At 38.4% G+C, this 24,941-nt stretch overlaps 1 protein-coding gene across 2 annotated transcripts in view; it reads right to left on the bottom strand.

Annotated features, from left to right (window-relative positions):
- EIF2B3 (eukaryotic translation initiation factor 2B subunit gamma) overlaps window positions 1-24,941 on the bottom strand; it is a 118,009-nt gene that overhangs the window by 75,060 nt on the left and 18,008 nt on the right. For both annotated transcript variants that reach the window (XM_040231322.1, XM_040231323.1), the window contains exon 4: window positions 912-1,071. In XM_040231322.1, the coding sequence (XP_040087256.1) occupies window positions 912-1,071 (160 nt within the window). The remainder of the gene's footprint in view (window positions 1-911; window positions 1,072-24,941) is intronic.

Genomic DNA, 24,941 nt, shown 5'->3' with positions numbered 1-24,941 from the left:
GCACCATCTCGCGCCTGCGCACCATCTCGCGCCTGCGCACCATCTCGGCACCCAGTGCACCCTGCTTGCTGCGGCCCTGGGGAGTGTGGGCGGGTGCCGTCTGGGCGCTGCCCACCAGCCCTGCTCTGCTGTCGGTGTGGAAATTCACAGAAAAACACGAATGGGTAACAACAGAAAACGGTGTTGGAATAGTGGGAATCAGCAATTTTGCACAAGCAAGCTTTGGGAGATGTTTACTGTAGTCTGCCTGAGGTTGGAACAAAGTTGAACAAACAGGAGTTTGGTGCTTTGGAAAGTGTGAAAGCTGCTATGAATTCTATTCTCCTCTATCAGAAGTAACTGAAATTAATAAAGCTCTAGCAGAAAATCCAGGACTTGTCAACAAGCCTTGGTATGAAGATGGTTGGCTGATCATTCAGTAACCCTTCAGAACTAAATGAACTAATGAGTGAAGAAGCATATGAGAAATACATAAAATCTATTGAGGAGTGAAAATGGAACCCCTAAATAAATTACTTTGAAACAACTTAAAAAAAAAAAATCAACCATTCTAAATGTGCAATAGTAATCTTAATTGCTTAAAGATATCTAACTTGTCATTGGATTTTAATTATTTTTTTTAAAGTGATTTTAAATTAGATTTTTTTGTTTCTCAGGTATATGTATTCAGTTACACAATGCAAACAGTTCTGAGTGCTCCTCTCTGTAGACAAAAGCCTTTTGGATAATACAGAATCCAATCAATAGTTATAAGCTTCTTTAAATCAGGGACTGTGTCTTATTTGACTTTATGTTATCCACCCCTAGCACAGTGCCTGCAGCATAGTCAGTTTTCAATAAATATCTCTTTTTAAGTGAAAGCATGAATGATAATTATAAGAAATTGACAAATCAAACACTACCCTCCTTACCTGCTTTTTTTTTCCCCTTTTGACCTGGAACTGGTTCTAAGCTTTCTTGACCTTTTCTCATTAACATGGCAAGCGATGCATCATGAGCTCTGAATAGGTCCACAACCTCATGTAAGGCAACATCTGTTATCAGATCACAGCTCAGGACCAGTACATCTGTCTGTCAAAGGAGAAGAGGAAAAGTCAGTATCACAAAGGACAAAGGATCACACAAAATCATCACAGGATAAACTCACAATGTCTCAGAAGCACACACAAACTGGACACTTGTCCTCAAACCTTTTTCACAGTGGTGGAATAGGTAAAATAAATAGGGTTGTTCTAGCTGAACTGTGTTGGAAAAGAGTCTGGAAGTCCTACCTCCTCTTTGTGTGTGCCTTACTGCTGCTGTCCCTGAGGCACCTCTGGAATCCTGGGCTCTAAGGAAGAGAGTATGAAAACCATCACATTGTCTATTTCTGTGACTATGGAGTTAATGATCTTAAAATTTATATGTCTCTTTACAGTTTAAAAGGTGCTTTCACACAGTCTGATTATCAAATAAGATTGTGAAATGCTTTATTTTAAAGCAGTCACTTTGCTATAATACTAGGAAATAAATAATAGGATGAATATATTATAATGTGCCCCTCTTTGGGAAAACAGTCAAGCTAATAAACCATTATATTACAACCTTGGGTATGTATAAAAGCATTCATTTAATCCTCATAACAATACAAATTCTCCTATTTTAAAAAGTCTGAAAAACACTGGACTACATTATTTAGGTTAAAGAATAAAGTGAATATTTAGAGAAATTTTTGTAAGTGGCTCCAACTTTTCTAAGATTTTAATTTAAAATCAAGATTCTTGCTTTGGGGGAAAATAGATAATTTCAACTTACATTCTAGGAAAAAGAATCACACTTGCTCAGAAAGTGAGACTCAACCATCAGAATACCTTATCTTACTGCCTGTAATTTCTTATTCCAAATACAGAATCTGTACTAAGACCATCATTTCTTTTTCTACATAAAACTCATTATTTATAATGTAAACAATTCCTTTTGAAGGCTTCAGGTTTAAGAAGTTCAAATTTGGATTTTTTTCTTTTTCTACTCTTCTACTTATTAAGGCTCTCTTAGTTCTTTCTGGATCTTAACTGAGCTTAAAAAAAAAGTTCCTATAAACATCTTCTTTTTAGGAAAAAAAATTCCTAAGCCTGCAACTCACCATCCAGGAACCGTCAAACATTAACAAATCAGCCCACATACATGCAAGGTAAGCAAGAAATAGCCTGCAGAATCCCACTTCTTGTTAACAGTACTTAGAAAGGCAGGAAGCATGGGCCGTTACTAAAGACATTTCACTAGAGCCGCACAAAAGTTACCCCATCTCATTACAATGAAAATAACAGTTTGTTGAAGAAAAAAAATCCTTTCTATTTTTCTAAGTTTCTCTAATAAGATGACTGATTTCTGCAAGCTGATGTTCCACAATAAATTAAGTTACTAACTGTACTCCAAAGTGAAGAAAACTACCCCAATGCAGATGCTTCTGAAGTGGTGACAATGCTGTCTTGGAAAATTAATGCTGTTATCCTTCAATATCTGCAGAAAATAAACCTGTCAGCATAATGAATGCCAAACAAGTCCTGCATAATTGTGAACAGTCTGCAGCCTCATTTTTCTCTCTGCTTTTAGATGACTTTTTGCTAAACAATGCAAAATCCCCAAGGAGCACAAGAAACAGAGCCCTCCTCCTAGTGTCTGGTTGCCATCTGTTCTCAATGTGAGATGAAAGGATTCAGTCTGAAAGGGCAGAACCTGGGATACAGATGGAGGTGCTATTCCGTCAGGCCCTCTTCCTGCCTGTTCCCAAAGAATGCACCACTCTCACTGAGACCAAACACATTCTTGTTCTCTTTGCAACTGCATTTCCAAAGGCAAGTCTTTGCTGACTGATCAATGTACTTTGTTTCCAAGGCTAGAAATCCTGGAAGAAGAAACTAGTCTAAAAGGAAAATGAAATCATCCTTATATCTTTTTAATACTGTTCATTTTTGTTTAATAAAAGTTATCATTGTAAGAAAATAAATGACTATTGTTTTAATTTTAATTCTAAAAATGTAAAGGCCATTCTAGAAATGCAAATGTTCTACTAACTGGAACCCACAGAGAGAAAGAGGAAAAACTCTTAAAAGAGCCAGAAGTATTTCTGATCACGTGTGACCACAAACCATGAATAAACATAGACTGTTTGGACTGTGAAGCAACTGTATATCTGAAATGCAATTAACTTGAAAGTTCCTGGGAGACATCAACCCTCAGTTGCCTTGTGTTCTTTTCTAACATCAGAGTATGCGTCATCTGCAGAGACCAACTGGCATCTCCACAGACCTCTCTATTCACTATCCTAACAGTCCTCAGTAAGCTTTACCCAAGCCTGCTCCTGTAAAGGAACGAGGGCAACGTCAAGGGTGAAAAGTACAGTTCTAAAGGACAGTAAATGCGTGCATTTTTGACCAAGTGGAAACATACAAGGTCTTCAAGGGAAGGTAGAAGATAGCACTTTAGTGTTCAAGATACCCCAGAATTCAAAACTTGAACTGCTGCCGATTAGTCTTGGCTAAAGCAAACAAATAGAGCTTAGAGAACCCAATTACCAAGCCACGGCAAAGTCCCGAAATCTGTCATTATAAGAACATTTTCAATCAAGCCAAAACCACTGAGTAAAACTAGAAGAAAAAAACAAAACCGGATGTATGCATGTGTGGTGATAATGGTAGGGTAGGAGGTGGGAAGAGCTACTGGGAATAGCCTCTTTTCTTTTCCTGGCAGCTGTTCCATGATAGATTGTTATAAGTAACACAATCTGGCAAACAATTTCCTACAGCAAGGAGAAAGAAAAACACACTTACTCCCCTGGAAAAAAACTGTCAGGGTAAAGTAACTACCATGCTTTTACCCACTCAGCACTTCCACAAACAATGACTATGATCCAAATCACCACCCAATACCCACCCCTGCCAATAAGGAACTAATGAATTCAGCTATTTGGTGCAACTGTGAATTGTCACAATTTACATTTTTCTATGTGGTCCAATCCCAATCCAATCTCCAAGAGAAGTTTGGTTTAATAATTCAGTTCAGTTCAGTTCAGTCACTCAGTCATGTCCAACTCGGCAACCCCATGGACTGCAGCACACCAGGCTTCCCTGTCCATTAACAACTTTTGGAGCTTGCTCAAACAAACTCATGTCCATCAAGTCCGGTGGTGCCATCCAACCACTTTATCTTCTGTCGCCCCCTTCTCCTCCCGCCTTCAATCTTTAATACTTACCCATGGCTAACTGCAATAGAGATCTCACTATGCTCAATTTTTGTTGAAAATGCCTGGAAAAGATTCACAGTCTTCAGTCCCCAAAGTGCTCACCAAAGGGCCAGCTGCCATTTTATTTTTTACTCTGGTTGGACGAGCAGGTGCAAGAAGGAATGACCAACTTAGTAATGTAAATAAGAAATGTGACAATCCTTAGGCTTTCAACTAAATATCCTTCCTCTGTTCTTTAACTTAACACTATCACCACCATCCAGGATCTGAAGTCAGAAAGCGGGCCAGAGCCTAGGATTGAAGTCTTCTTTCTCCGGCCAAGTTCCCTACCCCATCCCCCTATTTCACTGGTCCCAAGTCCTCCTCTTTTATTTCCATTGTCCTGATTTAGGCCTCAAAATATTTTTCCAGCATCTTAATTGGTCTCTCTCACTGCAATTTTCCCATATTCTAATCTGTACTCCAATTTCCACTGCTTCAGTTTCAGTTTTCAGTTTAGTAGCTCAGTCGTGTCCAACTCTTTGTGACCCCATGGGCTGCAACACGCCAGGCCTCCCTGTCCATCACCAACTCCGAGAGTCTACCCAAACTCCTGTCCATTGATTTGGTGATGCCATCTAACCATCTCATCCTCTGTCATCCCCTTGTCCTCTTGCCCTTAATCTTTCCCAGCATCAGGGTCTTTTCAAATGAGTCAACTCTTCGCATCTGGTGGCCAAAGTATTGGAGTTTCAGCTTCAACATCAGTCCTTCCAATGAACACCCAGGACTGATCTTCTTTAGGATGGACTGGTTGGGTCTCCTCGCAGTCCAAGGGACTCTCAAGAGTCTTCTCCAACACCACAGTTCAAAAGCATCAATTCTTCGGTGCTCAGCTTTCTTTACAGTCCAACTCTCACATCCATACATGACTACCAGAAAAATCATAGCCTTGACTAGATGGACCTTTGTTGGCAAAGTAATGTCTCCACTTTTTAATATGCTGACTAGGTTGGTCACAACTTTCCTTCCAAGGAGTAAGGGTCTTTTAATTTAATGGCTGCAGTCACCATCTGCAGTGATTTCGGAACCCCCCCAAATAAAGTCAGCCACTGTTTCCCCATCTATTGGTCATGAGGTGATGGGACCAGATGTCATGATCTTAGCTTTCTGAATGTTGAACTTTAAGCTAACTTTTTCACTTTCCTCTTTCACTTTCATCAGGTGGCTCTCTAGTTCTTCTTCACTTTCTGCCATAAGGGTGGTGTCATCTGCATATACTCCCAGCAATCCTGATTCCAGCTTGTGCTTCATCCAGCCCAGCGTTTCTCATGATGTACTCTGCATAGAAGTTAAATAAGCAGGTGACAATATATAGCCTTGACGTACTCCTTTTCCTTTTTGGAACCAGTCTATTGTTCCATGTCCAGTTCTAACTGTTGCTTCCTGATGCATATAGATTTCTCAAGAGGTAGGTCAGGTGGACTGGTATTTCCACCTCTAAGAATTTTCCATAGTTTATTGTGATCCACACAGTCAAAGGCTTTGGCATAGTCAATAAAGCAGAAATACATGTTTTTCTGGAACTCTCTTGCTTTTTTGATGATCCAGTGGATGTTGGCAATTTGATCTCTGGTTCCTCTGCCTTTTCTAAAACCAGCTTGAACATCTGGAAGTTCACGGTTCACGTATTGCTGAAGCCTGCCTTGGAGAATTTTGAGCATTACTTTACTAGCGTGTGAAATGAGTGCAATTGTGTGGTAGTTTGAGCATCCTTTGGCATTGCCTTTCTTTGGGATTGGAATGAAAACTGACCTTTTCCAGTCCTGTGGCCACTGCTGAGTTTTCCAAATTTGCTGGCATATTGAGTGCAGCACTTTCACAGCATCATCTTTTAGGATTTGAAACAGCTGAACTAGAATTCCATCACCTCCACGAATTTTGTTCATAGTGATTCTTTCTAAGGCCCACTTGACTTCACATTCCAGGATGTCTGGCTCTAGGTGAGTGATCACACCATCGTGATTATCTTGGTGGTGAAGATCTTTTTTGTACAGTTCTTCTGTGAATTCTTGCCCTAAAGTAGTGTTCTCCAAACAAAAAGATAAATACTTATCCATTTATTCTCACTTAAATTTATTTAAAAACACACAAATCACTATAAATGATAGAATATACTCTTTCTATAACATATAAAAAAGATACTTTTAAAAGAATAAATAAAATTAAAAGAACTAGTTGTTGTGTTTAGTCTCTAAGTCATGTCTGACTCTTTGCAACCCCATGGACTGCAGCATGCCAGGCTTCCTTGTTCTTCACCATCTCCTGGAATTTGCTCAAATTCATGTCCGTTGTATCAGTGATGCCATCCAACCATCTCATCCTCTATCATCCCCTTCTCCTCCTGCCTTCAATCTTTCCCAGCATCAGGGTCTTTTTCAATGAGCTGGCTCTTCACATCAGGTGGCCAAAGTAGTGGAGCTTCAAGTTCAGCATCAGTCCTTTAATGAATATACAGGGTTGATTTCCTTTGGATTGTCTGGTTTGATCTCCTTGCTGTCCAAGGGACTCTCAAGTCTTCTCCAGTATCACTGTTCAAAAGCATCAATTCTTTGGCACTCAGCCTCTTTATGGTGCAACTCTCACATCTATACATGACTAACTAGAAAAACCATGGCTTTGACTATATAGGCCTTTGTCGGCAAAGTGATGTCTCTGCTTTTCAATATGCTGTCTAGGTTTGTTATCTCTTTTCTTCCAAAGAGCAAGCATCTTTTAATTTCATGGCTACAGTCACCATCTGCAGTGACTTTAGAACCCAAGAAAATAAGAACTAGAGACTCTAATATTTTCCTCTGGGACTCCATCCTGCACACCCTCTGGCTCTGAGAACACTCTATTTTGGAGATCATTGCTCTACAGGATTAAGTTCAAATTCCTTACCATGACATTCAGTTCAGTTCGGTTCAGTCGCTCAGTCGTGTCCGACTCTTTGCAACCCCATGAATCGCAGCACGCCAGGCCTCCCTGTCCATCATCATCTCCCAGAGTTCACTCAAACTCACGTCCATTGAGTTGGTGATGCCATCCAGCCATCTCATCCTCTGTCGTCCCCTTTTCCTCCTGCCCCCAATCCCTCCCAGCATCAGAATCTTTTCTTCAAAATGTGACTCCACCTACCTAATTAGCCAGCCTCTCTCCCACAATCCCCTCTCCACATAGTTAATGTTAATTTGCTAGAGTAAACTGCCAAGAATGCTTTCCCAATTCTCTCTTTCCACCGCATCAAGATTCAGGTCATAGTTACTGGAAAACAAAGAGTCAATATATTGTCTCATCTAGAGATAAAGTCTTTTCCGATCCATTACTGACCTTAAATCACTAAGCTGTTTTTTCTCCATCTAGATTTTGATCTTCATAAGGAGCTCTTATATCTTTGTAGCCTCAGAATTCAACCTGCTACTAGCAAACAAAAGCATCAGTAAATACTGGCAATCTTCTTGTTACTTCCTTCTCCTTGTTTAAACTGACTCAAAGATTAGAACATCCAATTTTAGATGTTTAGAAACAGCATACTTTCTGACAGAGCTGAGTGTCCTCTGTAGAACTTGAGACTATTTGGAGTTAGGGTAGGGATGACAGAGGTAACTTGGCAGCTTCCTGAAACAATGAGGTAGGGGACAAATCTGCTGCCTCCAAAGAAAAGGCAGAGATATCTGAAAGGAAAGAAATCAAATGCCATTGTCCTGGACAGCATGGCTAGAGGGTGATATGCCAGATTTATAATTTTTAAATGCAGGTTCAACATTTACAGTTATAATATTTTTAGCTCATTCACCTTTCTACAATAAGTTTTCCTCTTCAGGTTAAGAACAAATGGAAGAATTCTACTCATCTTTCCTATGCGAAGCTAAAAACTAACTGAGAATGTGTTAATTTCTGTTAAATGAGTGCTATATAAGAATGCTGATTACATCTCTTCCAGGATTTAGATATCTACAATTTAATTTTAATCTCCAAATGTACTGATATTAATAGAGAAATAACAAAGGCTTTTTATTTTCTCAAATCAAACTTTCACTTTGAAATTATCTATTATTCTGAATTTATAATAAATAACTTCATTCTTTTTCTTTGTGTCAGACACACATATGCCACAGGATAAATGTATCACTGCTCCATTTCAAGACCACAGAGTATGCTCTTACAATTACATTACATATTTTCTGCCTGTAACTTGAATATTAATTTTACCCTGAAGTATATGACATAGAAAGTGTCCAGTTTACTTAGAAACCTAAAAGTTTGGAAGAAGATCAGCAGAGGGTTGTCAAAGAGGGGCATTTATAACAATATGAGAAACAAACAACTATCAAGTTTAAACAAACAACAAAAAAAAGAAACTAAAATCAGAATTTTATCATCCCCAAAAAGTAACTTCTAAGATTAGACATGTTTACTTTTCCTATTAATTACACATGTGACTTTGAATAAGTCATTCCCTCTTTGAGCCTGTTTCCTCATTTATAAGATAAAAGCCTGCACCAACTTTGAAGCCCTTCATGGCACAAAACTGTATGATTACCAGGGTCAAGCTATTATCATTTCTTTATCTAGAGCCATGTTCTGGGTTCAGTGGCATTAATAATAGTGGTGACCTTAAAGTTCACTTTGGGAATCTTCATGAAAGATTAAATCATGTTAAGTGTAATTTTGAGGCTCACTAAATTTAATTAAACTTGAAAACTTTCTGTACAACATGGGGAATACAATAAATATTTATAATAACTATAGAGTATAACCTTTAAAAACTGTGAATCACTATGTGTGTGGTGCGTTCAGTCATTGTGTCCCACTCTTTGCAACCCCATGACTGCAGCACACGAGATTTCCCTGTCCTGTGCTATCTCCTGGAGTTTGCTCAAGTTCACATCCATTGAGATGGTGATGCTATCTAACCAACTGTATGCCTATAACCTATACAATATTTATATCAATTGAAATATACTCAATTAAAATAAAAAGCTTGAATTAATTCCAAAGTAATAATCCATGTATGGCAATTCTCAGTTAATCAGAGAAGTCAATTAGGCACAAAAATCCATAACAAGCTAACCATTCTGGTTAGAGATGTTACCACCCAAGTTCATTCATTAAAACATGTGTTTCTGAAAACCTTTTTAGCAATAGCCTGATGAATCACATACTTTTAGAATTCTGATCCATAAAGATTCCAGTTTGGAAACTAATTACAGTCTACCTGCTACCATCATCAGTTCAGTTGGTTCTCTAAGGCTATGTTATCTCTAAGTTGATGGCAAAAACAAGCAACTTAAAATTGGACAGCATTTTACCATTTACAAAGCTTTTACATATATTTGAATTTAATTCTAAATGCACATAATTCTAAAATATCAAAATAGTTAAACTCATTTTATAGACAAAAAGTAGGCTCAGAAATACTACGTGATCTGCCCCTTTGCCATCATATTGCCTTCCAAAATACACACACCCCTCAAAAATAGAGTTGGTGCTAAATGAATCTACTTCTTTATACATATCTATGTTACATTTAAATTCGGTCAGGCATCTTGCTGCTACTGCTGCGTCGCTTCAGTTGTGTCCGACTCTGTGCAACCCCATAGACGGCAGCCTACCAGGCTCCCCTATCCCTAGGATTCTCCAGGCAAGAACATTGGAGTGGGTTGCCATTTCCTTCTCCAATGCATGAAAGTGAAAAGTGAAAGTGAAGTCACTCAGTCGTGTCTGACTCTTCGCTACCCTATGAACTGTAGCCTACCAGGGTCCTCCGTCCATGGGATTTACCAAGCAAGAGTACTGGAGTGGGGTGCCATTGCCTCTTGCTACTTAACACTAAATCACAGCTGATAAAAAGCTAGTTCAGTTCAGTTCAGTCGTTCAGTTGTGTCCGACTCTTTGCGACCCCATGAAATCACAGCACGCCAAGACTTCCCTGTCCATCACCAACTCTCAGAGTTCACTCAGACTCACATCCATCGAGTCACTGATGCCATCCAGCCATCTCATCCTCTGTCGTCCCCTTCTCCTCCTGCCCCCAATCCCTCCTAGCATCAGAGTCTTTTCCAATGAGTCAACTCTTCGCATGAGGTGGCCAAAGTACTGGAGTTTCAGCTTCAGCATCATTCCTTCCAAAGAAATCCCAGGGCTGATCTCCTTCAGATGGACTGGTTGGATCTCCTTGCAGTCCAAGGGACTCTCAAGAGTCTTCTCCAACACCACACTTCAAAAGCATCAATTCTTCGGCGCTCAGCCTTCTTCACAGTCCAACTCTCACATCCATACATGACCACAGGAAAAACCATAGCCTAGACTAGACGGACCTTAGTCAGCAAAGTAATGTCTCTGCTTTTCAATATGCTATCTAGGTTGGTCATAACTTTTCTTCCAAGGAGTAAGCGTCTTTTAATTTCATGGCTGCAATCACCATCTGCAGTGATTCTGGAGCCCCCCAAAATAAAGTCTGACACTGTTTCCACTGTTTCCCCATCTATTTCCCATGAAGTGATGGGACTGGATGCCATGATCTTAGTTTTCTGAATGTTGAGCTTTAAGCCAACTTTTTCTCTCTCCACTTTCACTTTCATCAAGAGGCTGTTTAGTTCCTCTTCACTTTCTGCCATAAGGGTGGTGTCATCTGCATATCTGAGGTTATTGATATTTCTCCCAGCAATCTTGATTCCAGCTTGTGTTTCTTCCAGTCCAGCGTTTCTCAAGATAGGTTAAATTACAAGATACTTGAAAACCATAAAGTACTGTATGATTGTAAGACTTTGCTTTTATTGAAATTAAGAAATCTGTGATCATTTTGTAATGTATAAAAATATCAAATCATTATGTCGTACAACATGAAACTAATATAATACTGTAAGTCAATTAATGATATTTAAATAAAAAATTAATAAATTGCTCATAATAATGACCTCCAAATCACAGGATGTAAATAATACCACTGTCACTGTTCAGGTCACATTTCTGAATATAACATTTTAAAAGAGACTGACAAATCAGAGACATCAAAGGAAGTTATAGGGATGACTATATAAAATGACTATATAAAATCATGAGACCTAGCAATCCTTAAACAGGAGAAGAGAAGAACTTAGGGATCCCTCATGCCACATGTTGGGGCTAAAAAAAACAAAACACAAAAAGAGGAGCACTGATGAGTTCAACATTATTGAAACGTTCTAGTATCTAGAACCTCATGAGAAATACCCATTGGAGGTTTTCAAACAAAGCATAGCATAATCTCCATGGGAAATAGTCATGAAACGATTCTTGTGAAGGGTAAAAGACTAGATTAGATGTTTTTATAAACCTTTTCTAATTCTAAGGTCCTAAGAGTCTACCACTCATAATTATAAAAGCACCAAAGGAATTTTTAGGACGTTTTCTCTGTTCTGCATACTGTCCTCCAACCAAAGGGCCCAGAGGGAAGTAGGCAAACTCCTTACACATTACCATTTCCAGCCTGCTTCTCTCACTCCGTTATCCCAGCTCATGACATGAAGCAAATGACAACAGACAAAATTATATATTCCTCCATGTTGCAGCTATGCAACTCCCCTGTCACCTCTTCTTCTTCAGATATTATGAAAGTTTTAAAGTAAAGATGATAGATTGAAAAAGCACAACTACAATTTCCTTTCTCAAAATATCAATAAAATAGTAGTAATAAGATTTTTTAAATGGGTACAACCACACAAAAAAACAGGAAAATGGGAGAGGAGACAACATTGAAAAAATTGACTCAAGTCAGTTGTAGGAAAACTGAGAAGCAACTCAGTTTATACCAGACTCCCCAAAGGGCTCAGAAACTGATATGAGTATATAGCTAGGAAGGGAGAAGTTAAAATTAAACAGGTCCTTTGAAAGATCCCTCTTTTCTATTCTGCAATCCAACTACTGCATGGGTCTCACCGTGGCAGATGGCTGAAGAGAAAAAAATAGAGGATATCTGGACTGGGGTAGCATAATCACAACTGGCAGTAGGGAGAGGGGATGTACCTTAGAGAAAAGGAGGGATTTTAAAAAGAATGCAGACAGGATTCTCAGACACCCAACTCCCCTCCCTGCCCCAACCCTAGTCCTGACCCTCACGTCTTCACCTTTCAGGCAGCAGAATTTAATAGTTCTCTCTGGGAAATTTGACTAGTCTAAGAGGAAAAAACCTAAAAATACAAATGTAAGAGATTCTCCTGAAACACCCCAAACACATTATCATATTACCCTACAGTGAAGCTCACAGTCAACATACCCCATCCACACACAAAACTTGAGAAAAAGATAAAGAAATGGAAGATATAAGAGAATAGATAAGAAAACTAGAGTACCAGTCTAAGAGATTCGTTATCAGAATAGTAGGTTTCCAGAAAAAAAGAACAGGAAAAAACAAACAGATAAAAATCATCAATAAAATGATTTTTTAAAGGTCCCCTAAACTGAAGGACACGAAAATCCAAGTTGAACAGTTTAAGTGAGAGGAGGGCTCACCTGGATAAAATAGATTCACATGAAAGTACATCATCATGAAATTTCAGAACGTTCAGGACAAAGAGAAGATAATGCAAATTTCCAGAGAAACAGGTGATCAGATTTAAAAGGTTAGTAATGATAAAACTTTAAGACTTAACAACACTGGAAGGTAAAGGCAATGGGTCAAAGTCTTCAAAATTCTTAAGGATCAGCTTTTCAACTGAGAATTATATACCTTGTCAAACTTATCAATCAAGTATGAGGGTAGAATAAGGAGATTTTTCAGGCTGGCAAAATCTCAAAAAAATTAGCTCCAAAACAAATTTTGTCAGGAAGCGCTAGTAAGTTTTTCAGAAAACAAGGGAAGTACACCAAGAAAAAGGAAAATAAGGATTCCAGGAAACTGAAGAAAAGAGGCAAAGTAAATCCTCATGATGATGAAGGGAAATGACAGAATGATAGCTGAGCACCAGGCATGTAAGGCAATCACTGCAACTCTGGGAGAGACTTCTTTAGGAAGATGAAATTGATAGAATAGCAAAAGAGTCTAAATATCTTAGATGGTTAGACAACTAGTAAAAAGGTTGGGGTTAATCAGTAAGTGCATAGAAGGACTTCCTTGGTGGTCCAGCAGTTAAAGATTCTGCACTCCCAAAGCAAGGGGAATGGGTCAGGGAAGATCTGGCATGCCCCATGGTGTGGCAAAAGAAAGTTCATAGAAAATGAAGCTTGGGAAAGGACAAGCTATGATAATTACCCTTCAGGCAAAAAAAAAAAAAAGAAAATGGTGTGGTAAAGGAAAAAAACTGTAGATGACTACAAGGCTCAACAGTATACATGGTCAAACTACACAGTCAATAAACACTAAATCTTTATCTTCTAAAGTTACAATATAACTATATTGTTGTTGTTGTTGTTTAGTCTCTAAGTCACATCTGAATCTTTTGTGACCCCATGGTTCCTCTGTCCATGGGATTTCCCAGGCAAGAATACTGGAGTGGGTTGCCATTTCCTTCTGCAGGGATCTTTCTGACCCAGGAACCCAAGCTTCCTGCATTGGCAAGCGGTTTCTCTACCACTGAGCCACTAGGGAAGCCCATAACTATATTAGAAGGAGCAAAATCCTTATGCTTCATAGCAGGGAATCAATAAATAGTGTCTATAATCGAAAGTAACAATTTAAGCATGTTATCTAGAGATACACGGGTGAATACCAAAATAAGTAGCTAAAAGAAAAGGATGTGATTACCTTTATGGAAAAGGCTATGAGAAGAGGCAGGCAGGGCACTAATATTTTTAGGAATAAACTCTGAGCTAGAAATACTAAGTATTTTTTTGAAAGTCTTTAAAACTATCTTCCTTTCATTCCTTCTTTTATCACCTCAGTAAAATGTCAACATCCTCATTGTTAGGGTTCCTTGACCTCACTTCTGATTATTTTTTTCTCCACTTCACTCAACCATTTTGTCATACTCTTCCTTGGCACTACCAATAATTGCACTATCTCTAACGTCTCATTTTAAAATATCCTATTAATTAAAAAAACATATACATATTGAATCCCTAATGTGACCAGGTGTATTGTTTTCCTACTTTCATTAGATACTTTTCTCTGAAAGAAGAGAGGTGAGCAAGATGCCAACCCTACCCACCAGGAGCTCACTATCCAGTGGGGAAGGGAGTCATGTAACCAAAATTAAAGTACTGTATGGTAACTACTGTAATGTGGGTACCTACAGTGTTCTGGGTTAGACCTTGTTTTACTACAGAAAGAAGTCAAACATGAAAACTACTAAAGTCAGGTGATGAGAGGTAGCAAAGGTTCTGGATTCCACATGGTACCCACATGTATTACGCAATGTGAAAATTTAATATGCTCTTAAGTATTTTTTTTACAGTAAAGTTTTCATAAAATTTGTTTTGAAGTTAATAGTTCTCATTCTTTTTTCAAATTAATTTTTATTGGAGTGCAGTTGCTTTACAATGTTGTGTAATTTCTGCTATATTGCAAAGTGAATCAACTATACATATACATATATCCTCTTTTTTGGATTTCCTTTGAAAGTCTGTATTCTTTTCACTATGCCACCCTACCCCTCCAATAAAATAAAATAACCCTCCCTCTGGGATAACTTGCTTGGGATAGAGGCCTAGCAACGTCAGTAAACTTAAGGCTTGGTGGGAACTTAAGATGTAAATACAGTGAACGCCAAGCAGCCAGTGTTATGATCCCTCTGGTCTACAATCATTGAATCTCATCCACTCACACTTAGGCTCACATAAACATCTGTGTCTATATTAAAGGAGTAAGAAGCTTGTTCCAAATGTTTACGAAGAGCTTACCTCTGTCTGTTATTCATTAACAAATATTGAACATCTTCTCTGGGCCTCTCTGAGAGGTCCAGATATGGTTCTTATTCCACAGTCTAGTGAAGGGAGATGATGCTATAACAGATAATTTAAATTCTCTCTATGATTACAGAAAAATGGCAGCTAACCCAATCTTAGACATAGAAAGCTAGGGAAAGCTTGTTGGAGAGGATGATACCTAAAGTAAGAGCTGAAAAAAGGTTGGGTAGCTACAGGCTACTTCAAATGAACTCTGGTCATGCTGACAGAATGCTTACTGACTTCCCACAGATTGTACACATGGGTCCATTTCACTGGTCAGGCTATGGTTACCTTATGATTCAGAGCAGGATAGGTGGTCCTACCAAGAGTTTCAAAAAAACCTAAGCCATGTGGGCTACTTGTCACCCAAGGTATCGAGAGCTTATGATGACACCCTGGGCTTTCTATCATAATCCTTATTATCACAATTCCCTCCTACCCTACAGCCCTCATTCCATGAAAGTTTTCCAGTAGAAGAAAAGAGACTCAAAGGAATCAAACTCACACAGAACTTGAAAGTTTTTTCTGGCTACTGAATATGGTACAGGGCTGCAAAATCCTATCCTATAGACCGGAGTTCCAACAAGGATAGAATGAAAACATTTCAAGCTTGTGAATACATATATTAAATTACTACAGTCAAAAGAAAAGCTCCATCGAGATTTCCCAGAGTAGGGGTGGGGAATGGGAAAAAATGTTCAAAAATTCTCTCAATTAACTTTTTAACTTGTTTCTGTTATAACTCCTGGGCTTTTCACTATGCCACCAGTAGGTTCAGCAAAGGCATATTCGGGGATATACTGAGGCCCTCCCAGGCAACCTCAGCCCACCAAAGCAGTCATAAGAAGGAAAGTTGCCACTTAAAAGTCTTCAGGCAAGTTGGGGCCAAGTTCTCAGATGTTACCCTGACCAAATTGTACTCATTCTTTTCAAGAAGATAAAAATCTGCCAAAAACAAATCCCTGGGCAAAATGAAAGGTTCCAGGAAAGAATGACAGAGATTTATAATTTATTACAGACATCAAACATTCAACTGAAAACAACTTGCACTTAGCTTTTTGAACATCTAAAAATAGCACATACGCTCAAGCTTTCTAATAAGCTGTCTCTCCAATGGGGATTTCATCAGCATAGTTTGTTCTTTGTTGTAGCATGCTAGGTGTTTCATAAGACATATAACAATAGTTCTTTTTTGACATCAAAGGACTTAAATAACTAAACCTCTAACTAGTGTGTTGGTATTATTATCCCTATTTTCTTGGTTGTGAAACTGAGGCAGAGGGTAAATGAGGCTTGCCTGAGGCCACAGAAAGATTCCTGTCTAGATTAAATAGAAAATTATCAGCTCCACAATCTCTAAATTAAAGGAAGCCATGAGATCTGCAATATAAATGCTTTAACCACAGGTTACAGAACGCCACTGTGGATTTAGTCTGCTGAGGCTTCTCAAATATACTTCACTAACCTGTTCTCAAAATATGTACCTAAGGAATCGTGGCATTGTTTCTAAAGCACAAAAATGGCACCAAAGCCTAATTACTTCAGACAATCAGAGGAGCATCTAATGTAAGTCAGGCTCAATGTCCAAGGACTCGGGCAGCTTTGCTTTATGTGGTGATCACAGACTGAATCCTTACTTCCTGCACAAGAGACAGTGCTCCTCCTGCACAAGAAGAGCCAGGCTTCTTGTTCATATGGCTCTAAACAGAACAGAAAATTTCCCTACAACACTGGGTCTCCCTCCACTTTAGAAAAATATCAAGGAACAAAAGCAGAACTCTTGGAAGACAACATAGTTCCCTGAGTCTCGGTAGATTTGCTAATTTTTAATGTTTTACATAAAAATATTTAAGAGTTCTACACTACATCGCATACTTTAAAAGAGTCCTATATATAAAAATAACTATCAACCACATAAAAAGAAGAGGAAAATATAATTCTGAAAAATACCAGACCACTGAACTTGTTCTAAAGCCAAAAGTCTAAAGTAGACTTTTGGACTACATGATAAAGTAAAAAAAGCATGGGCATCTGAAATGCACAAATGCATCTCAAAATCCAGGACTGGGTTCTAGCTCTGGCTCAGCACCTAACCAGGGATGGGATTTGGAGCAGGTTATTTAAGCTCTCTGAGTATGAGGTTTCTCAAATGCAGAACAGAGTAATACCATCTACCTATCAAGGTGGCTGTAGGGATCAGAAACACAGGCCAGACACACACAGTAAATATGAAAGATTTCCCTTGCAATCTTCAGAGAAAATGTTCTAGGTAACTCCACAGAAAATGAAACTTACATCCTGATATTTAGCCAATAAATTAACTCCCTACTTTAGAGTAGTCTCTAAGAATAGAAGTAAATTAATTAATTTCTCAAATGTACTCATTTATAAAGCTTTAGCCAATTTAATTATCCCTAAAAGTGCTCAACTGGCTGCAGAGAGAGATCTTGTGTGAATAATCAGCTGTTAATACAAAGCAGGTCGCTGTTGCTTCTCACTTTCATCTTTCATCTACTTTTCTGTTCTCTTCCAAATTGTTCAACTTAAAAAAAAAAAGATCAAATTAACCTTAAATGGGTATAATTCAGGCTGCCATCCAGAAAGAGTGAAAAAGCTGGCTTAAAACTCAAATTCAAAAAACTAAGATCATGACATCCAGTCCCATCGCTTCATGGCAAACAGAAGGGGGAAAACTGGAAACAGTGACATATTTTATCTTTTTGGGCTCCAAAATTAATACAGACAGTAACTGCAGCCATGAAATTAAAAGATGCTTGCTCTTTGGAAGGAAAGCTATGACAAATCTAGACAGAATATTTAAAAAGCAGAGACATCACCTTGCCAACAAAGGTCTGTATAGTCAAAGCTATGGTTTTTCCAGTAGTCATGTATGGATGTGACAGTTGGACCATCAAGAAGGGCCGAACACCAAAAAACTGATGCTTTTGAATTGTGGTGCAGTCCACTGAACTGCAAGATCAAATCAGTCAATCCTAAAGGAAATCAACCCTGAATATTCATTGGAAAGACTGACACTGAAGCTGAAGCTCCAATACTTTGGCCATCTGATGCAAAGAGCATCCCATGGGAAAGACCCTGATGCTGGGAAAGACTAAAGGCAGGAGGAGAAGGGGGTGACAGAGGATGAGATGACTGTATAGTATGACTGGTTCTATGGACATGAGTATGAGAAAATTCTGAGATATACTGAAGGACAGGGAAGTCTGGTGCTGTAGTCCATGGGTCACAGAGTCAGACATGACTTAGTGACTGAACAACAGCAACCCAGAAAGAAAAAAGAGTACCAATTAAGTTATTTAATTGATATGTTTTATTTTTTAGTACATCTCAAAAAAACATAGACTTGAGTATAAGTTTTAAAGGTATATATGCTCAACACTGGGTGAGGCCTTCAGATTACACAACTTGGAGGTAAAAATATCCCCTCATATCTCAGCTTTGTAGTAATTCCTCCTTCATACTAGTAACATCTACATTTCCTCATCTCCACACCATCACAAATTCCTATTCTTCCTACAAGAATCAATTAGAAAGCGTCAATAAGCGAGCTAAGCAGTTTCCTCTGGAGCCGCACAGTACTGTAACTCTGTGCTCAGTTGCCCAGTCGTGTCCGATTGTTTGGGAACCCAGGGACTGTAGCCTGTCAAGCTTCTCTGCCCATGGGATTTCCCTGGAAAGAATACTGGAGTGAGTTGCCCTTTCCTCCTCCAGGGGATCTTCCAGACCGAGGGATCAAACTTGTGTCTCCTGCATCCCCTGCACTGGCAGGTGGATTCTTTACCACTGAGCCACCTGGGAATCCCACCATGTTCTTAACCCACTCTAGTACTGCACTCTCAAATAAAAGTTCAATTTCCGAGGAGATAAGTGCCATCTGACTGTACCCAGCAGACATGATCCTATTAATCCCTCAATCAGTCAATGCACTTAGGAGAAGGCAATGGCAACCCACTCCAGTACTCTTGCCTGGCAAATCCCATGGAGAGAGAAGCCTGGTAGGCTGCTGTTCATGGGGTCGCTAGGAGTCGGACACGACTAAGCGGCTTCACTTTCATTTTTCACTTTCATGCATTGGAGAGGGAAATGGCAACCCACTCTAGTATTCTTGCCTGGAGGATCCCAGGGACGGGGAAGCCTGGTGGGCTGCTGTCTATCATCTATGGGGTCGCACAGAGTCAGACACAACTGAAGCGACTTAGCAGTAGACTTTGGCACCTAATGTACAGTCTTTCTTTCCACCTGAAGTGTAGGAAAGTTATTCAACCTCTATGAGCTCTACTTTCCTCACCTGTAAAATGGGAACAAAGATTCAGCTTATATATACACGTATATATAAAAAATATTCTTAAGATGTATTTATATATGAATTCAGTTCATATATATATATATATATATATTCTTAAGATTCTTTTCCATTACAGGCTATTACAAGATCTTGAAAAAAATGTAAAAACAAAAAATATGATTCAGGAAAAGTACACTTGTGATTCCATATGAATTTTAGGATTTTTTTTCAATTTCTGTAAACAATGTTACTGGATCTTTGACAGTGATGGCACTGAATCTGTAGGCTGCTTTGGTTAGTTTGGACACTTTAACAATATTAACTTTTCTAATTCATAAATATGGGATATCTTTGCAAAAAAAAAAAAAGAAAAGAAAAAATGGAGATAAAGACAACATACCTCAGAGTGCAGTTGGAGGATTAAATCAAATAATGCATATTAAGTGTATAGCATGGAGGCTTCTAGTGTTGGAAATCTCATGGACTAGTAACCCTAAAACAGTTACAAATACCTAAAAATTATGGATAAGGTACTAACAAAAAATTACTCCAAATGTATTCAAATTTATGAGAAAGAATAGGAAAATACCAAGTGCCAGAACTGAAGAAGGAAATGAAAACTACGTTGAAAATTTTGCTGTTATTGCTGAGTTGCTAAGGTGTGTCCAGCTCTTTTGAGACTCCATGGACCGTTGCCTGCCAGGCTCCTCTGTCCATGGGATTTCCTAGGCAAGAATACTGGAGTGGGCTGCCATTTCCTTCACCAGGGGATGTTCCTGATCCAGGGATCAAACCCACGTCTCCTGCATTGGCAGGCAGGTTCTTTACCACTGAGCCACCAGTTACACAGGGCCAAAAGATGTAGTTTGAAGCTGGTATGAAAGCTGGGAGTCTGAACTGAGATTCTGCATAAATGGGACCTCAGTGAAAGGGTAAATTTGGAGAAAAAAAAAATCTACCTATAGCACAGGGAGTCCATCAAGGACGTTTGTCTGTTTGCTCCTGGGACAAAAAATTCTGAGAGAATATTATTTTTAACCTAGAATTGTATGCAAAGATAAGTTATCATTCAAGAGTAAGGATGGAATAAACATTTTTAAACATGCACTTCTCAAAATATTTACCTTCCATGTTCTCTTTAAAAAGCCAATAATGACTGGGTTCCTTTGAAATGGGAGAGTAAACCAAGAAAGAATAAAATGTGAGATCTAGGAACCAGGGTATCCAACACAGGAGAGAAAAGGGAATTCACAGAATGATAGTGAAAAGAAGTCCCAGAATGACAGATCTGCAGCAGGCTAGAGCAATGAGTAGAAATTTCAAGAGAGAATAGATGGCTTCCAGGAGGACAGTCTCAAAAGAAAAAAAAATGATGGACTGAATACCTAAATTGTTTAAACAAATTGACATCTTTTCATTCCTTTTAAAAGATCTGAGGATGAATTAGTGATAGAAACAAAAAACTAAGCAACTTTAAAAGGGAGGCAATTAATAACTCTAAGAAACAAGTCATTGTATTTAAAAAAGGAACTTGGAACAGTTGACAGAACTTTTGGAAGAGTTGATAGAACTTTTCTTTTTTATCTTGATATATATTTCAATATACATCTATATCTTCCATATCTATATCAAAACTCAGTATACAACACACACACTACTATATATAAGATAGATAACCAACATGGACCTATGGTGTAGCACAGGGAACTCTACTCAATATTCTATGATAACCTCTATGGGGCAGGGGGGAGTCTGAAGGGGAATGGATATATGTACGTGTGTAATTGGGTCACTTATTTGTATGCGTGAAGCTAACACAACATTGTGGATCAACTATATTCCAATAAAATTTAAAAAAAAAGCTTGGTATACCAAAAAAGGTGATTTTATGTATGTAATTTATATTTCCATAAACCTGATTTAAAAAAAAAAATCAAACTGTACTTTTAAAATGGGTGTATTTTATTGTACACAAATTATAACTCAATAAAGTTGATTTTTTAAAAAGGGAAATATAGGGACTTCCCTGGTGGTTTAGTGGCTAAGAGTTGGTGATCCCAATGCAGGGGACCTGGGTTTGATCCCTGGTCAGGGAACTAGATCCCACATGGTACAACTAAAGGTCTTGTATGCTGCAACTAAGACCCAAAGCAGCCAAATAAATAAATGTTAAAAAAAAGGGGGGGGGGGACATAACACTAGTACACTATATAACTCAGCTGTAAATAAGTCCCTCATAATTGATTTAATTGATGCTACTATATTGGGAAATTAGGAAAGAGGGAGCTTATGTACATGGAGAAGGGCAGACAGGTGCTAAATGAGTCAAATCCTTACTTTCCATAGTGGAATTACAATAGATAATATCTAAAACTTAAAGAAAACAGCAGTATAAATATGGTACTTAGAAATATTGAGGGCATTATCAGAAGGAAAAAAAGAAGAGCTGAAAGCAGTTGCTTCTGAAGAGTAATAATAAACAAGGAAGGACAGTGCAGGAGACCCTTGTTATTTACTCTAAGTCTTGTAACTATTTGACTCTTAAAATTATATATATATGTATATTATTTGCATATACAATATATACACTAACAAAAAGAGAGCATGAAAACACAATCTAGGAACAAACCTAAAAAAAGATAAATAAGGTTTTTATGAAGAAAATTATAAAACTTTATTGGGATATATTTTAAATGACTAAAATAAATGGAAAAATTCTAAGTGAATTAGAGCCTGAAATATAAGAAGCAAGATTAAACTTTTATATGAAATTTTAAGAAAATCTCTTTTAAGATGTTAAAATAGGGAATAATTTCTAAAGCAAAAACCAGAAATCACAATAAAAGAAAAACTGAAAAATCAATTTCAATAAAATTTAAAAGCTTCTATTTCTCCTAGAGCCCAGACTGTAGTCCATAAACATGTTCCACAAAAGGAAACCATTTGGGCTGTTTTTTTAACCACTTTAATAAGACTGACATCATAATCAAAATCAAGGCTTTTAAAATAAATATCTGATTTCATTTCTGAATATAAAGCAATATGAAGTAAACACATGAAGTATTATTGTCAAAAAAAGTTGACACTGAATCTAATTAAAATTTAGATCCAAACTCTAGTTTACAAGAAAATACTGAAAAAGAGAGGGAAGTTAGCCAATGTTCACTGCAGCATATATACAACTGCCAAGATATGTAAACAACCTGTGTCCAAGGACAAATGAATGGATAAAGAAAATGTGGTATATGCATACAATGGAATATTATTCAGCCATTAAAAATAGTGAAATCTTGGCATCTGCAACAACATGGAGGGAACTTAAAAGCATATGCTAACTGAAATAAGTCAAACAGAGAAAGACAAACACCATACAATCTCACCTACACATGGAATCTAAAAACAAATAAACAACAACAAAGCCAAGTTTATAGTTACAAAGAACAGACTAGTAGTTGCCAGAGATCAGGGGTGGGAGGTAAGTGAAATAGGCAAAGGGAGCCAAAAGGTACAAACTTCCAGTCATAAAATAAGTAAGTCATGGAGATGCAATGTACAACTTGGTGACTACAGTTAATCATAGTGTACTGTCCCAGTGGCACTAGTGGTAAAGAACCTGCCTGCCAATGCAGGAGACATGAGATGCGGGTTCAGTCCCCAGGCCAGGAAGATCCCTTGGAAGAGGGCATGGCAACCCACTCCAGTATTCTTGCCTGAAGAATTCCATGGACAGAGGAGCCTGGAGGGCTACGGTCCATAGGAGTGCAAAAAGTCAGACACAACTGAGCACATCCACAAAGGAAGGCAAAGGCCATATACATATCTGAATTTTTTGTTCTTTAGTGTACAGGTAGGTTGAAAATATTAATACATCTGTCTGCAGTCACCAGAAATAGTAGGACAAAGTTTGCTCACACACAGGTAAGACTGACTCCTTTGTCAGTCTGATAAATATGAAATACTACTATAAGAAAATATAAAATCTAAGTACTTTTATATTATCAGCACCAGTTATAAAAATGGAGCTCACTCACCCAGGGCCTGGGAGAATGAATGAGCCAATAATATCTTTTGATAAGTCAAAGAAAGAGGTTGGGCAGCTGAAATAAAAAGTGATAAGCCAGTAAATCAGTGAAATTGTATGATGAGATAAGGCAAAATGAAGTAGAAAAGAATGCCACAAGGATAAAACCAAATGAAATATGTTGAAAGAATACAACATAGCAGATATGATGTCCACCTCCAATAATCGATAAGCATATACATTTAGCAAATGCAATGCAAATGACAAAGATGGTAAATTAAAATGGTAAAATACATTTTAAACAAAGAAGCCAAATAAAGCTAATATACTACTGTGGTCTTTCTTGAGAAAAGCAGAAACCACATGGGATAACCTCACAGTAATAGTTGAGAAACTCAATGTGTAGGAAGTGGGTAAAAATAAAAGAACCAAAAGCTAATAAACTCAAAACTCAAAGGTAATATTCTCTTCTACCAAAATCTTATTGAAAAAGAATCAACGTTTAGGAAGTCGCCTTTTAAGCTTCCCTGGTGGCTCAAATGGTAAAGCATCTGCCTGGAATGCAGGAGACGGGGGTTCAATCCCTGGGTCGGGAAGATCCCCTGGAGAAGGAAATGACAACCCACTCCAGCACTCTTGTCTGGAAAATTCCATGGACGGAGAAGCCTGGTAGGCTACAGTCCATGGGGTTGGTTGCAAAGAGTCAGAAATGACTGAGCGACTTCACTTTCTCACTTCTTTCTTGTGGGCAAAAGGGAAGAGATATAAATTGGCTCAAAGAAGCACTGCTTTTAAACCACAGCACAGCTGGAGGTGTTACTTTCTCCCTTAAGAAGCTACTTGTCATCCCTTAGCAAACAACTGCCTCCTCGGGCTGTCTCAACTCTTCAACTGTTTATATGTATTTCCATTGCGCTTCCTACAAGTTCATGTTGATCCCAAACAGACGGTTCTGAATTTTGGCTCAAGTTTGACTTTGTTCTTAATGGTTATTCAGGAGGCTACTTATGTTCCTCCACAGGTCAGTTCTGTTGCCTTCTACTTGAGGTCGGAATGCAAGCTGATGTGATGAAGCCAGGATTTCAGGAGTCACTGGTACAAGAGAAACCAAGCAGAGATAGCAAAGAGAACAGACACCTGTTAGTCAAAGTCACAACTTAAGAAAGCTCAGAGGTAGGATTATAGGTAAAGGATGCTGTGTAAATGATGTGGAAACAGGAGTAAGGAAGGAAAAGAAATGAGACTGTGAAGAATGAGTTAATGGAGAAGGCAATGGCACCCTACTCCTGTACTCTCGCCTGGAAAATCCCATGGACGGAGGAGCCTGGTGGGCTGCAGTCCATGGGGTCGTGAAGAGTCGAACACGACTGAGTGACTTCCCTTTCACTTTTCACTTTCATGCATTGGAGAAGGAAATGGCAACCCACTCCAGTGTTCTTGCCTGGAGAATCCCAGGGACGGCGGAGCCTGGTGGGCTGCCGTCTATGGGGTCACACAGAGTCGGA

The sequence above is a fragment of the Oryx dammah genome, unplaced genomic scaffold (genome assembly GCF_014754425.2).
Source record: "Oryx dammah isolate SB20612 unplaced genomic scaffold, SCBI_Odam_1.1 HiC_scaffold_28, whole genome shotgun sequence".
NCBI classification, from domain to species: domain Eukaryota; kingdom Metazoa; phylum Chordata; class Mammalia; order Artiodactyla; family Bovidae; genus Oryx; species Oryx dammah.
The sequence above is the reverse complement of the archived record's forward strand: the minus strand, read 5'-3'. Positions and strand labels throughout refer to the sequence as shown.